Raw genomic sequence first — 17245 nt, 5'->3', positions numbered from 1 at the left:
ATTAGCAAAAGGAAACATATCCACATGCATGTGTGTTCACACATCCTGCATTCTCCATCTATATGCTATAGTTAACTTAGTGATAAAGCTTTACAAAATAAGTTTGGAGAATGTAATAAAACAAAAGCACAAGAGATGAGGCATGAGTCACAGATGGAATTTATGCACGACAGTAGCCAGATAAAACAAGAAATAAACTATATACATTTTCTAGCAGTAGAATGAGCAGTTTTGCACAATGTTATCAATATGGCATCATATCGTACAATGCGCTATGTTGTATCAGAAAGATAATCGGTACAACAATGCTCCTGTATCGACAAAATCACGATTATCAATCTGTATCATGTGCTACAAGGCTGTATTGCACGAGTTAACTTTTTTCCTTTTTTACTTTTTCGCGCCAGAAAAGTGGCAACCGGACACTTATGGGGGTCATTTTGACCCCACTTTCTTGCATTCTCCCTCCCCAAACCTTATTTCTAAGCCTATCAATTGATTTTTGGGTTCAAATAAACCTCAAAAGTTGGGGCTTTTGCTAGATCCTAGCCCCATAAGTGTGATTTACCTAAAATCTGCCCATTGTTATCTTAAACAACTTTTTTTTCCTCTATCCCTCAGAACAGAGCCGTAGAAGTTTGATTTGTGTAAGAATGAAGTTGGAAAAGGGCTTAAAGCACCAAAACCGAAGGTAAGCTCATTTCTTCTAATGTTGTTTCAAGATATTTCTTCAATTTCGCCTTTAACCTTTTTTTCCAGTCCTAGGTGTGTTGTTGATTCTAGTTTTTCCCCTTTTCATCCTAAATCACATAATTTTGTACTCTTAAATCTTAAAATCGAGCCCTAAAGTATGATGGACGGTGGAGGATGTGACTCAAGATCTAGCATAGAAATATTGCAGACCAGTGGTTATGGAGACAGATTTGAGAGGGAAAGTAAAGTGGAACTTTTGTGATTTTGTAATGCATGGCGAATTGTATAGATTTAAATGTCATATTGTGAAGCATAGTCACTCCACTGTACAATTATGTACTCTGTATTTTTATTGATGTTTGTGTCAAGTTTCTTACGAGTCAAATAGAAGATGATAAAAAAAGACACAAATACATGCAGCATTTTCCGAAGAAAAGTTGTCAAAAGTCATATCTGATTCAAAAGATGAAGATGAAACATTAACATCTCAGGCTAATAATGGAGAAAATCATTGAGTTGAAATATATATGTGTGTGATGTTTGCTATGCTTGTGGGGAGGGTAAGGAACCCTCTAGTAAAAAAATGTATTGTTTTTATTTGTTCCAGTTTTTTTTGCACATTTGACCCTCCAGATGTGATCTACATATTAAGTTTAGTAGAAAACGGAGCATGAGATTTGAAATCAAATTTGAGCCCATTTTTACCCACTTTTCATGTGATTCTAAAGCACATTCTCCACCTTGTGATTTTGAAACATATGATTCTGAATCACATGAAAGATGGAGTCACATGTGGTTTCAAATGAAATGAGATAAAAGCAAATGTGTCATAAATTAAAAATTATAAATGCAATCACAAGCGCTCACATGCACGAGTGCACACATGCAGCCACACACACATGTGGAGTTGCTAAAGTCCAAGGCCACACACACACAACAAAAGCTCATGGCCACACACACACACACTTCACTTTTAAAACAATTAGGGGTTTCATTTGTTAATTGTCACCATCATGGGTATCTTGTCATTTTATAAAGAAAAAAGACATGTTTAGTTGCACTACTCTATGTCACATGGATATGAATGAGGGAAGGGGACACCATGCGGATACACTTGGTAGGATCCGGCAATTCTCGAAAATGAGGATACAGGGACACAACTGTATACACAAACATATATATCATAGTCACAAGTATCGGTCTCGACCATATCTCAGGAAGGCAATTTCTCACAATAATATAGGTTTAGTTTATAGATCTTGGGAAAACCTCAAGAAAAACCTTGTGCTTACAAAAAATTTAAAAATATAAAAATAGTAGAAATAAGTAAGAAAAATAACATATTTAGATAATAAAATACACATAATAAAAAATGAGTAAAAATATAAAAAAGAAGAAAAAAAACGTAGTTAAGATATAGAAAAGTAAAAAAAAAAAGTAAAAGGTAACTCATAATATTGTGATATTATCATGATAATATTGTGACATATATAAATCAAGGTTTTAAAACCCGTGACTCGGAACTCGACTCGTTCTTTATTGACTCGTGACTCGGCGGGTCAACTCGGTGACTCGGACCGGGTTTTGTTTACTTTTGATTTTAAAAGAAAAACAATATATAATTTGTCTCAAACCATGTTTTTGAGTAAACATAAAGTCTCCAAATGTCTGTAAGAATATAAAAACTGCAAAGAGCTATAGAGGTTTACTTGAATTTGATATCTATACTGTTAAAATATATGTAATTCATATATATATATATATATATATATATATATATATATATATTTATATATATATATATATATATTTTTATATATATATATATTTATATATATATATATAATACCCGATAGGGGTATTTCTATCATTTCACAAGTACCCGATAGGGGTACTTGTTTTTCTTATTTTATTTTTCTCTTTATTTTTTGTAAAATGTATTTTTTATTTTTTGTTTTTTGCTCACACAAAAGGGGCCCCACCATATAGTCGATGGGGCCCCCAACGGTCACATTTGTGACCGTTGGGGGCTCCCAACGACTACATGGGGAGCCCCCTAGGTGGCTCTCCTTTTAAGGCCTCTTGGCCCTCTCCCTCTCCTTCTCTTGTGTATAAATAGGGGTGAACCCCTCTTGTATTTTCCACTCTTGAGAGCTCTCTCTTTTTCAATAAGAGGCATTTATATTTTTATGTTGTGTTGTCTCTTGTGGGTTTGGGTATTATCCCTTCTTTGTTTGTTCATTAGTAGATGTTGTAAGTGCTTAGTGCACTCTTTGCTTTTCCGCATATTTCATTACATGGTATCAGAGCCTTGTGTATGCTCTTCTTTTTAATATAGCTAGTGGTGTAGCTATATTTGTTTTTTTGTTTCTCTCTCCTTGGTATTCTCTTGTGAGTGGTTATTATGGAAGGAGAACAAAAGATTGATCTCTCCTTCAAGCTCAATGGTTCCAACTACATGATGTGGGCCGCCGCCATGGAAAACAACCTCAAAGGGAAAAAGCTTTGGGGATACGTTATGGGCACCATTCCGGAACCACAACTCCAACTAACTAAGATGGAAGGCGATCAAGAAAAAGCTCTTGAAGGAGATGCCCGCATAAAGGCCATTGAAGATCACCAATCTAAAATAGAAGATTGGGAGAGTAAGCATGCCAAGATTCTTGCTTGGTTCATGAATAATGTGGAGCTCAAGATTTGCGCCAACATTGCCAAATTTAGGATGGCAAATGAAGCATGGTTCTTCATGAAAGGTATGTTTACACAAAAAGACCTTGCTCGTAAATTCTTTCTTCAAGAAAAAATCCGGACTATCAAGCAAGGAGAAATGAGTGTTAGGGACTACTTTAGCACTCTTGGCCCTCTATGGGATGAGCTATCCTTACTAGAACCAAAATGGGTTTCTAGTATAGATGTGGAATTAAGGAGAGAACAAATGGAAAAAAAACACTTTTTCCAATTTTTACATGGGCTTAGGCCCGAATATGAACAAGTTAGATCCTCCCTCCTACATAGATCAAAGCCTCTTCCCTTGGAAGATGCCATAGCCGAAATATGCCAAGAAGAAACCCGTCTTGGCATGATTAAAGGAGGAAATGATGTCTTGGCCGTATCAAAACCCGGCAACCATATAAAAACCTACAAACCTCCACATTTTGGAAGGCAAAATAACTATAATGGCAACTATAGAAAAGTCATTTGCCATCATTGTCAAGAACCGGGTCATATAAGACCTAATTGCCCTAAGTTGAATGAAGGGCCAAAAAATAAAGTTGCTTCCGTTGAAGAAGCTACTCAAAAGAAAGAGGAAGCAATCAAAGGAACGGACTCTTTTTCTCTTGCTCAACTATCGAAGGCACTACAAACTCTACTCAAGATTCCATCAACTTCGGGTGCCGCCGTAGCTTCCTCCTCTCCTCCAGGTATGTCGTCTTGGATCCTTGACTCTGGAGCTTCCTTTCATATGACCCCCCTTGAAAATGAGCTTTCCGATTTATGTAATAACTTTAAAAAATCCTATGTTTCAACTGCCGATGGTACATCTTTACAAGTTAAAAGTTTTGGAACCTTAAACTTTTCAAAAGACTTCTTTGTGCCAAACGTGAGAGTTGTACCTCAACTTAATTTAAATCTCCTCTCTGTTGCTCAAATATGCGATCATGGATGTAAAATCTCCTTCTCAACTAAGGATTGCTCTATACAGGATCTCCGGTCCGGGAAGTTGATTGGGCAAGGCCATAGAAGGGGAGATCTCTATTACATGAGCAACTTGAAACTCCCCATTAACTCTTTTTGTAACCATGTCCAAGATAAAAATATTGATATTTGGCATCAAAGACTTGGACATCCAAGTTTCTCAAAAATGTACTCCTTTCCATTTGGAAAGAAATTTTGTAATGAGAAACATTTTGTTTGCAAGAATTGTATTTTTGGCAAAATGAAATCTACTCCTTTTCCAAACCGAACTTTTGTATCCAAAAGACCTTTTGAGTTAGTCCATTCGGATGTTTGGGGTCCTTCCCCCGTCATGTCTAAAGGAGGGTACTCCTATTATGTCACTTTCATCGATGACTACACTAGGTATGTATGGATCTACTTTCTCAATTTAAAATCCGAAGTCTTTGAGTTTTTTACAAAATTTCATATGATAGTTAAAAATCAATTTTCAAGTAATATCTCTACTCTTAGATCCGATTCGGGTGGAGAATATTTATCAAATGAATTTCAAAACTATTTAGAAGTAAATGGGATTTGTCATCAAAGATCGTGTCCTAGGACTCCCCAACAAAACGGCTTGGCCGAAAGAAAGCATAGACATATCATGGAAACTACTAGGACACTCCTTATTTCCAAAGAAATTCCAAAGAATTTTTGGGCCGAAGCGGCCTTAACCTCAACTTATTTAATAAATAGAATGATATCTTCATCCTTACAAAATACATCTCCATACGAAAAACTATTTGAAAGAACACCTGACTTCAATAGATTAAGAGTTTTTGGATGTAAATGTTTTGTCCTTACTCATAAACGGGACAAATTATCTCCTAAAGCTATTGAATGTGTTTTCTTGGATTATGGAGAAAATCAAAAGGGTTTTAGATGTTTTGACTTAAAAAATAACAAACTCTATGTATCCAAAGATGTAACATTTTTGGAAAATGAAAATGGTTTTGTGAAAACTAAAGATATTGACGAAAGTGAATATACTTTTTTATTTGATCTTCTATCTCAAGAAGATGAGACTCCTCAAGAAGAGGAAATCTCTAATGAGTCTTTGAATGACCTAGAGGAAATTCCTCTTGATAATGCTATAGATGAGAATAATAGACCAATTCAAACATATGTTAGGCGTGGTCAACAAACTCAGATAAGTGCCTTAGAAAAATACTCTCAAGGATCCGACATTGAAGAAACATCTTTAAGGAGATCCAGTCGGATCTCCAATCCTCCAAATAGGTTTGTTTCCTATGAGTCCCTAACTCCTAGATATAGAGCATGTCTAATTGCGTTGCATTCATTTCATGAACCTTCACACTATAATGAGGCCAAAAATATTCCCCAATGGGTTGAAGCCATGAACTTAGAGCTTAGTGCCCTTGAAAAAGCAAAAACTTGGGAAATAACTTCGTTACCCACTGGAAAGAAATCAATAGGATGTAGATGAGTCTTCAAAATTAAAACCAAGAGTGATGGTTCATTAGAACGTTATAAAGCACGATTAGTAGCTAAAGGATATGCTCAGGAATATGGTATAGATTATGAAGAAACCTTCGCACCTGTTGCTAGAATGACTAGTGTTAGGACTCTTATTGCTATTGCGTCTGTAAAGAAATGGCCTATCTATCAACTTGATGTTAAGAATGCATTTCTAAATGGCGAATTAAATGAAGAAGTTTACATGGATCCCCCACCAGGAGTACGTATTGGTAAAAATAAAATTCTTAAACTTAAAAAGGCATTATATGGTTTAAAACAAGCTCCAAAGGCTTGGCATGATAAATTTAGTAATGTAATGACAAGTTTAAATTTTCGTTCTGTTATACTGACATTGCTTTGTTTGTGAAAAGTGCAAGGTCTTCTGTAGTTATTTTACTACTTTATGTTGATGATATGATCATCACAGGAAGTGATGAGCAAGGCATTAATGATATTAAAAAGGTTTTGAAAGAAAATTTTGATATGTCTGACCTTGGTTTCTTAAGATATTTTTTAGGAATTGAAGTGGCGTACTCTCCTCGAGGGTACATTCTCTCTCAGATGAAACTTGCTGCTGACATCTGTTCCAAATCGGGTATCTCCGATGACAAGAAGACAGAAACCCCAGAAGTCATCAATGCAAAATTAAGGTTGGAAGATGGAACACCTCTCGAGGATCCTACTCCCTACCGGCAACTTGTTGGGTCTCTAACCTACCTATCCATCACACGGCCAGACATTGCTCATGCCGTCCACTCTGTCAGTCAGTTTCAACATGCTCCTACAACCGTGCACATGAGTGCAGTCTTAAGGATTGTCAGATATATCAAAAATACCATAACTAAGGGAGTTTTTCTTTCTTCTGCCTCGTCACTTGATTTAATTGCTTATACTGATGCAGATTGGGGAGGAAATCCCAATGACCGTGTCTCAACTACCGGTTTTTGTGTTTTCTTAGGTGACTCTATGATTTCGTGGAGATGCAAGAAGCAACACAAAGTATCATTGTCTTCGACGGAAGCAGAATATCGAGATATGGCCACTACAACCATGGAACTTGTGTGGCTAAGAAGCCTCCTCAGTGATATGGGCATTGTCATCTCTACTCCTTCGAAGATGTGTTGTGACAACAAAAGCGCAATCTATATTGCAAGCAATCACACCTTCCATGAGCGTACTAAACATATTGAGATGGATTGCCATTACGTTCGGGATGAATACCTAAGAGGAACTATAGCACTACCTTACGTCACATCAGAGTACCAGTTGGCGGACTTCTTCACTAAGGCTCTTGCGGCTCCTCGGTTTTTGTTTCTCTTTAACAAGCTTTCGGTTATATCCCCGTAAAGCTTGAGGGAGGGTGTTAAAATATATGTAATTCATATATATATATATATATTTATATATATATAATACCCGATAGGGGTATTTCTGTCATTTCACAAGTACCCGATAGGGGTACTTGTTTTTCTTATTTTATTTTTCTCTTTATTTTTTGTAAAATGTATTTTTTATTTTTTGTTTTTTGCTCACACAAAAGGGGCCCCACCATGTAGTCGATGGGGCCCCCAACGGTCACATTTGTGACCGTTGGGGGCTCCCAACGACTACATGGGGAGCCCCCTAGGTGGCTCACCTTTTAAGGCCTCTTGGCCCTCTCCCTCTCCTTCTCTTGTGTATAAATAGGGGTGAACCCCTCTTGTATTTTCCACTCTTGAGAGCTCTCTCTCTTTCAATAAGAGGCATTTATATTTTTATGTTGTGTTGTCTCTTGTGGGTTTGGGTATTATCCCTTCTTTGTTTGTTCAGTAGTAGATGTTGTAAGTGCTTAGTGCACTCTTTGCTTTTCCGCATATTTCATTACATATACAAGCACTTTGACTAATTCATGACTTGAATTAGAGGATGTGGTCACCATGAGTTCAGTCTGCTACTACCTACGGTTCCTAAAATGGCCAATCATATATGCTAGCTTGTTTTAAAAGTTCCAATTCCCTCTCTAACAAATCCATAAATGTAAAATAGGGACATATGTGCATATTGAAAGGCAATATCAACATAAATAAGCAATTTTCTCATGTATGAAAACTATGCAGGAAATATATTAATGGCACAACTATAAAAATACTACTAATATTTGAATCTGTACAATGCTTGTTCACATAACAAATGGATGATGAAACCTAAATGTGACTTCCTATAGGCACATTTGACCCTCCATACATAGTGAGAATCATTTCTTTAAAATATTTTGCTAGAATAAGTTGATAGCAGAGGGTGAACAGTAGTTCGAACAGCATGGGGATTTTATTCTATGGATTTGAATGATTTTTTATCTTTAAATGATTTTTATTTTATTTTATACAAAATCTGGGGGTAACCCTTGTTAAAATATATGTACTTATATATTTCAAAACTGTAATTTGAAACTCAAAAATCAAATTTCAAATATCCCAGAACTCGCCCGAGTCAGGCCGAGTCAGGCCGAGTCAAGCCCGAGTTTTGGCAAACCGAGTTTGCCTTGCCGGGTTGACTCGTTGGAGGGCCGAGCCGAACCGAGTCAGCCGCGTCAACAAGTTGACTCAGCGAGTTTTAAAACACTGATATAAATTTCTGATATTTTCAAAATATTGTGATATTTTCCTTTAATATCGTTTTGTGAATTCATAACTATATTATCGCTATATTTTCAAAATACCGCCTATATCTATGACTATTATACATACATATATATATATATATAACTAGTCTCTATGGACCCTATAGAATTTCATTCTAAGGAGGAACCTCATAGGGGTCGTATCAATTCTTATAGAGACTAATTTAGCTCAGGCTGCTCAAACAGGCATAGGCAAATAAATGATATTACCATAGCAATTGGGGTTGTCAATTTTAAGTTCATGGGGGGTAGTATGGGATCCATAGTAAGCGAGAAAATCACAATTTTGATCGAGTATGCTATTGATAGATCACTCCCAGTTATTATGGTGTGTGCTTTTGAAGGAGAACGTGCAAGATGAAAGTTTGGGCTTGATGCAAATGGCTAAAATATCTTCTACTTTATACAATTACAATAAAAATTTATTTAATGTATCAATCCTTACATCCATTACTACCTGTGGAGTGATAGCCAATTTTGGTATGTTGGGAGATATTATTATTGCCAAACCCCACAAATAAAGGTCATAGCCCAGTAGATTTGTTCACATGGTTTGATCATTCCTAGTAAAATGTGGTCTATTCGAACTATTATCGCTTTCATGCGAGAAAGGGGGGCCACCCTCCAAGCCTAAAAATTCCTCAATGACCTATATCGTACAAGTACCATGAGGCAAATGTGAAAAGAACTACTATGACAGGAGTCACAGGACTGCAATGGAGAACCTGACATCCGATGCAAACACTCAGTTGAAGGACCCGAGCTTACAGCCAACGGGTGCACTCACTCTAATGGTATACCTTTCTCATAGTGGGTCAGCAGGGAAATCGGCATAGCGGTTAAACCAATAGGTGTAGGTGTTTTCCAGAGATTGCATATGATAGTCCCTATTTGACCCGAAAAAGATTGATCATGGGCAGGTTGATGAGAGCTAAAACAGTCATTGGAGGATCAAACACATGTATATAGCAAAATACAGGGATGACTTGTGGCTAGGGTGACAGGACAACCAAGATCGAATATAGCTGGTTATATATATATATATATATATATATATATATATATATATATATATATATATATATATACACACACACACACAATGGACGTGTGCATGATCAATGGTGTGAGCGAAATGTTAAGAAAAATAGTCTCAAGAAGCGGTCTTGACTGCTGTCAAATACCTTTGGGGCTTCAGCAGCGGTCAGCGATTGCTGCTAGAGGTCATTTTTTAGCAAAATCAACACACAACAAGTGTCCATCAGCATTAATGGTGCAAGTGTTACACTGTTACACCTTTTCATATATATATATATATATATATATATATATATATATATATATATATTAGTAATGAGTCTAATGACAGGATGATCCCGAACCACCTAGCCCCATCTAATAAAAGATTTAATTTTTCAAATTTCTTGAGTATTTTTTGTTGACCAGGCCCCATAGATATGATCTTCATGCATTTTTTAGTAGAAACCAAGTTTTGGATCATGTAATTTTTCAAGATCTTAAAAATCTAGAGCGCATAATGTACCAAAATTTCATGATCTAAAATGTCTTTATTTTAGTATCCAAGAAACATGTACCAAGGCATGATTCTTATCAAATAAACTATGCTGAATGCATCCATGAAGTCTAATTGAGAAGATGCAACCTACACCTATGGTTCTAGTATGTGTGTAAGTGCTCCCGGAGCACCTTAGCATTACTCTCTCTCTCTCTCTCTCGCGCGCGCGCTCTAGGATGGCGGTAGGTCAAAAAAGTGATAGGCAGCTCACTCTCTCTCTCTCTATCTATCTCCAGCTGCCTACCACTTTTCTGGCCTACCAGGCTTTTGAAGGGTTTTCCTTAAATCTGACCATACAGATGTGTTCAAAATACTTGATTTTATAGGAACGGACTCTTGGATCGTCCGATTCCCACTAGCAGGCAGGTTTTTATAAGGTTTAAAAAACAATGGTATAAGATTTTCATAAATATGCAAGGCTTAAAAAATCTTGTTTTTTATCGAAAAAGCAAATCAACCATGTTGAACACATCTGCAAGGTCAAATTTGCGAAAAAACTTGAAAACTCCCATTTGCTGGCAGTAGGCCAAAGAAGTTGTAGGCATTACTCTCTCTCTCTCTCTCTCTCTCTCTCTCTCTCTCTCTCTCTCTGTATATATATATATATATATATATATATATATATATATATATATATATATATATACACACACACAAGAACTAAGTGTGGACAAAGTTTCCAGAGTGTTTTTCATAAATCTGACCCTGTAGATGTGTTCGCATGGTCAAATCACTAGGAGTTGACACTTGTGAATCATGCTTTTCCACAGAAAAAATACAATTTTTGAGCCCTGAATATTTATAAAAAATTTGGGCCATTGATTTTCAAACCTTATAAAAACCTACCAATGTGTTCAAATCAGATGATCCAAGAGTCCATTCCTATCAAAATCAAGAATGTAGACCACATTTCTATGGTCAGATTTGGAAAAAGAACAAAATGAAAAACTGCCTTCACACATAAGGGTGTAGGTGCACTGAAATGTTGCTCTAACAACTAATGACATTCAATTTACTGTGAGATAGCTGTACCAATTTATACATATGTGCATATTGCGCACACACCATGCATACTGAAATGTTGATCTAACAACTCATAATATTCAAATTTACTGCGACATAATTCGGTTGAATCCAAATGAAAATCAAAGTTTGGCTTTGGGGTGAAAAACTTGAAAAAGTTTAAAATCACCTGCTCATTTGCCATGGCTGGAAGGCCTCCAACATATACCTTGCGAGCATGTCTTGTAGCCTGTCAGAGAAACAAGAAATAAATAATCCATTCAGACATTCCTGCTGATGTTTAACATGGTTAGGGAGATTTGCACAGTAGATACCTGCTGATTCATAGGTTGTGCTGGCACCAGCGGAAGGCCACCAAACTAAAACAAAGAACAGCATGCAGACATAAATACAACAGTTAAACTAAATGAGAACAATAAAAAAAATATTAGCCGCCAAAATAACCATATGAAAGTTTACCTGTGTAGTCCCAAAAGGAAACAAATTGGGAAATATTCCTGGCATGGCCTGAGGGACACATGGCATTTGCCCTACATCATAATACATGAGCATTCATCATAATAAAAGTGGATCAAAATACATTGCAATAATATGTGCCACCACATGCAACCATAACTGTGATTCATTTATAATCGAAAGATAAATCATCAAAGCAGGTACTGAGGAAAATATTTGTAAGTCTACCAAAGGGCAACTGTTGCCAGTTGAAGGCGAACAAGATCCATCGCACTGATTCCTCGTTGAACAAAAAATCTACAGTGGTCACGCCCATGGGCAGCATAGTGGAATATGTCGCCCAACATTGCCTTCTTACCCAAAATACAAAAACAAAGACAAACAAAGAAGCACACACAAAACAGCCAACAACCAAACAATGGTCCTCAGTTTCAGTAAGAAACCACAATCAAATAGACTAATCCCTAGAAAAATAATAAGAGAATAGTCTAAAATGTCATTATGAACTTATGTCTGCATATATCACTTTGAAAATATAACCAAGAAAAAATGTTACCTCTAACATACTAATAATGCTCATGCATGTAAAGCCAACTAAATGAAAATAAAATTAGAGCATAAAAAAAGAAGCCTAGAAGTCATACACATACCTAGAATGGCTGCATTAGGCAATACAGCAGCACCAGGAGGTGACACGTCAAAACCACTCGTCCGTTTGCTGGCAAGCAGAAGTGCAGTTAGTGAAATTGCAAAAGAAAAAATTAAGAAATGTTCAAGTTCCAAGGATAACCATAAATACATAAAGTTAGGAGTTGAAACAATCATCAAGCTCTCCTAACTTGAGACCCAAAAGAAAGAAAATGACAGGATGTTCTAGGAAGACCCAAAATGGGGAAGTCTTGGATTAATATTTCTGCAAAAACTGGTGTTTGAGAATCTTAAGCAGGATAAACAAACACAAGATAGAGCAGATCCCTTCTCGAGTCACCCAAAGTATTGCGGTCAGAACCAGATTACTTGGTCCATGAGCCATTGGTTTCCAGTTCATGGTACAAAGTGATGGTATACAAAAAATGATAGCATTAATGAAATGTATGAACTATCCTGTTATACTTGTATGAGATCTTCCATATTCCCCATAGAAAATGCTAAAGATACCAGTATGGAGAAATTTATATAGCATAGCAATAACTGGAACGTGCACCATGTAGACAGTTTACATATTCAGTAATAAGGGAGAACAAGAATTAAATATCTGGTCATTTCAATAAGCTCAGAAGTCACCACACAAATACTGCCATAGTAACTGCCAAATAAGAGAATATTCCTAGGTGTAGGACAAAAAACACTTTACTTCATCACAGCAAGCCAAACAAGGGAACTTTTTTACTTGGAGGGCTGCCCATTCATTTTGAAAGCAGACAGGCTAGATATAAATGGCCAGGAGGGATGCCCTTCATTATGATAACAGAACACTAGAAATAGCATCAAATCATGTATTTCCATGATAGGTCAAAGTACTTTCATATTGACCACCACTTAGTTAGAGAAAGAATTGAACCAGAGAAGTGGAAGATAAGTTTATAGAATAAGAAAATCAAATACCAGATACTTTCACAAAAGGATTGTCAAGGGCAAGGCACCATCATTATGAAGAGCAAGTTGTACATGCTACAACTTAAGGGGGCATTTTAAGAAGTTATTAGTTTTATGGTAGAATGGTTTTTCGATCTTTCAAGTTAAAACTTAAAACAGTGATATACTTGTAAGAATTGAAGCTACATAGATAATATGGGGCACTAATTGTGTTGATTGTAAGATTGACAACATGTAACACTTGTTTGTAAGGAACCTTATCACCATAATGAGGGTTACGATAAATATATTTCTTTAGGTCACAGCAAATCTCCCCCACTTCCTAACTTTGTTCACTTCTTCTTCCTCCTTATTTCCGAAGTCTTTGTGTGTGTGTGTGTGTGATACCAATTTACACTTTCTTCCACAACCAGCATCAACATCACCCACTTTTTGTCCCTTGTCTTGTTGTTGCAGTCACCACCCATCCCCCTTTCTTCTCCTACCACCACCACCACAATCACAACTGACTTATTCTCCTTTCTACCGTCACTACCTACTACCCACCACTTAACTTTTATTCCACTATCATTCACCTCTTCTCCCCCTCTCATTCTCCTTTTCCAAAACTTGAATTTGACAAAGAGAGAGAGAGCTTACTAGGGGCTTAGACACACAAAAAAGAAGGGATGCACATCTTGAATTTAACGGCGAGAGGGAACATGATAGGGGCTTGAACACACAAATGATCATGCACGCACACACATTCACATAAAACAAGTGTGTCACGAACACACACACAGTTTGAATATTGAGAGGAGTGCATATAAATTTTAACAATGCAACCCAAAGTTGGTTAATTAGCAACCTTGGTGTCACTAAAAAATGTTTGTTCTTGATTAACTGATAAAATGTTTAATGCATTTCTGATAATTTGAGAGTTAGGTGTGTTCTCTATCATTGCCCAATATAGCTGCTCTTCTAAAATTTCCCCACTTTCCTTGAAACTTGCTTTAGTTGTATACAATGACATCGTATATATCATTGTGAAATTAAGGAACTATTACACATAAACCTATTCTTAAGTTTAACTCTTATTAAACTACAAGATTAAAACATTCTGTTAATAACATTGTCTATTACTTTATATTTGCAATGTGCTATTACACATAAAAATTGATTATTTGGTTTTTTTCACAAGTTTCCAACAAGGTTACTATTTCTTGACTGTTCATATCAGAATTGGATTACCTGAGCATAAATATTATGGAAACATAATCTACAAATTTGTATTGTTGAAGATAGTAGGTACAATATAATCATTAAGTGTTGCTTGTTGCTTAATATGTTAAATTTTAATTACATAAGTATGTTTGTGTCTATATACAATTTTTACTTATATCTTTTACTATTTTTTCACCCATGCAGGTTACAGGGCTGACCTGTTCAGATCTCTAATCAAGTTTTAACAGTAGATTCTCAAGCCATTAGGTTTAAGACTATGGAGAATACCTTCATAATGTTGGTTAACCAGGTTTAAATGCTTTATCTTAATCCAGATGCACTGATGCACCCATATTTTCCCCACAGACATTAGCACTTTCCAACCCTAGAACTGAATGCAGTCGCTTCACAGCACAAGCCAGCCACTAGATTGTGATTTCCAAAAGAAGGGGTTTGTTTTAACCTGTTCAACACCCCCCAAAAAAAAATCCTCCAAATTGAACTAAAGAACACTGACCATAATTTTTCTTTTTCTAATCTAAACGTCATTGTCTAAACTATTGGTGAGCAGTCATCTCAGTCATATATAATTATGGTTGACAGTGTAATGGATCCCAACCAACTCTGCTTTGACCTATCAAACTCAAATAAATATGATAGTGTAAATAACAATTAGATACAGGGTTGTAAAGGATAAAACTCCAACATAATCTATCCTTCTCCTTGTGCTCCAAGAAGTAACAAAAACACAAACAGAAGACAGAGAATACTGAAATAACTATGTAGTTCACTTCTCCATCATTAATCTCGTTGACTGTTCACCTAGCATGAGTTCCTTGACTATGTAAGGATGAACCATCTTGATGACAAACTCCAAGACAACAAGAAATCATTGCATGGAAAATAAAATAATTCAAACTTACTTCATACCTGATACCAAATGACTATCAATAGAAGACGAATATCAAAATGGGCTTGAGCTTATCCAAGAAAAATATCAAACATATATTTTACAATACAAAACTAAAACAATGCATATCAGCATGAACCTTTTTGAACGTGACCGAGAACGTGATCTAGATCTGGATCTTGATCTAGATTTGTGCCTAGATCTTTCCCTTGAGCGAGAGAGTGATCTATGTCTGTGCCGCCTTTCCGCATCACGGTCGTAGTCCCGATGTCTGTAAGCAATGTGTGGTGTAGACATATCATTAGACATGATCTATCGGTCCCATTTGAAACAAAATCCATCACCCATCAAATGACATCCGAACCTTATGAAAGCAAATCGGATAACCAGTTATCACACAAAATATGTAATAACCCTGGTGTGTTTGAGTGCACCCGCTTATCCAAAAATTGGGATAAGTTGTAAAACTACATTTTTAGAGCACGATTCAGTGACCCAGCTTTTCCATACATACGGATAAGTGGGGGAATCTGAAAACACCATGCAAAGAACAACAAACATAAAATGAAGTCATAATGAACAATCTAGAAATTCATAACCCATAAAATGATCTCTCAATGTGGCAAAAGAGAATAAAAGGCAGCAAAAAAACGTGAAAATCAAAACCACTGAGCCAAATGAAGCAGAACCACGAAAGTCCAAGATCGAGAAATGCAAGATGTAGAACTAAAACTGCATATCAATCCACCACAAATAACAGAACCAGCAAAGGGACCGAATTCACTGCTCCCATAAGAAACAGCCTGATTGAAATTGCTTACCTATCATAATCATGGCTTCGTTGACGACCGTAACTGTCATTTCCATCACGCCCTCTGTCCACCCTTGAGCTCCGACTCTCCCTCTCCCTATCCCTATGGTGGCGGTCTCTATCTTTCTCCCTCTCCTTCTCTCTCTCTCTCTCCCGATCCCTCTCTCTACTCTTCTCCCTGTCACGCTCTCTATCACGTTCCAAGTCACGCTGCCATAATTGCCAATCCATAAGCTTTCAGCTTCACACCAACGGAAACCGAGAAAAAAAAAGCAACAGAAAATAACCCGAGATTGCAACTACCCAAAACGCAAAACGAAAGGGATTGAACAAACAAGAGAGATAACCAAAAAAACACAATTCAACATTTTATGAAATATAGTTGGAATCGGGCGCAAACCATAAAACAAGGAAAACTAGGAGGGACGAACTTTCGATTGCACTGGCCAAAAGATTACAAACTCGCAAAACAAAGTTAAGATTCCTAATTAAAGGAGACGAACAATGGAAAAGGCAGGCATGCACGAGGAACAACAAGCCTAGAGAGAGAGAGAGAGAGTTGGGGGGTTACCCTTGACATGGTGATATTCCACTCTTAGAAGGAACGTCAACAGCTCTCTCTCTCTCTCTCTCTCTCTCTCTCTCTCTCTCTCTCTCTCTCTCTCTCTCTCTCTCTCTGTCTCTGTGTGTGTGAAACCCTAGAGACGATTCCCTATATCACCACCGTCTCTCTCAGTGAAATCCTAGAGACGACTCCCTAAATCGCCACCGTCTCTCTCTCTCTCTCTCTCTCTCTCTCTCTCTCTCTCATATAGCAAACCTTTCCCTGAAAGAATAGGACCCAATTTTTCTTCTGGTGCCTTATAGAGGTGGAAATGGATCGGTGTTGGTCGGATGCCTGATCCGAATATGGCACTTTATTTCCGATGTGAACCATCAAATAGATTCTGGAATTCTGGATGTGTAATCGGATCAGATTTGGGTTAAGTTAATCGGAGTTACGATTTGGATGGACTCTGGATCAGTGTTTATGTATGTGATATATGGATCTAGTTTAAATTCGATGTGTCATTCTTTTACCTGTAAAATGTTTGCTGCTGTTTCTTACATTGTCTTGTTGGA

At 36.8% G+C, this 17245-nt stretch overlaps 1 protein-coding gene across 5 annotated transcripts in view; it reads right to left on the bottom strand.

The window, feature by feature from the left end:
* LOC149840868 (splicing factor U2af large subunit B-like) overlaps nt 1-16897 on the bottom strand; it is a 38294-nt gene extending 21397 nt beyond the window's left edge. For 2 of the 5 annotated variants that reach the window (XM_090003404.1, XM_090003405.1), the window contains exons 1-6: nt 16134-16672; nt 15452-15583; nt 12254-12321; nt 11607-11677; nt 11462-11506; nt 11317-11376 (exon numbers count right to left, since the gene is read on the bottom strand). In XM_090003404.1, the coding sequence (XP_089859530.1) occupies nt 11317-11376; nt 11462-11506; nt 11607-11677; nt 12254-12321; nt 15452-15583; nt 16134-16354 (597 nt within the window). In that variant the 5' untranslated portion in view covers nt 16355-16672. Of the gene's footprint in view, nt 1-11316; nt 11377-11461; nt 11507-11606; nt 11678-11831; nt 11954-12253; nt 12322-15451; nt 15584-16133; nt 16673-16694 lie in introns of those variants that run through there. The other 3 variants (XM_090003406.1, XM_090003408.1, XM_090003407.1) reach the window with 3 other exon arrangements.
* Between the last annotated feature and the right edge of the window lie 348 nt (nt 16898-17245).

Source organism: Nuphar pumila, chromosome 4 (genome assembly GCF_984573655.1).
Source record: "Nuphar pumila chromosome 4, dmNupPumi1.hap1.1, whole genome shotgun sequence".
In the NCBI taxonomy this organism is placed as follows: Eukaryota; Viridiplantae; Streptophyta; class Magnoliopsida; order Nymphaeales; family Nymphaeaceae; genus Nuphar; species Nuphar pumila.
Note: the sequence above shows the minus strand (reverse complement) of the source record. Positions and strands in the feature narration are given on the sequence as shown.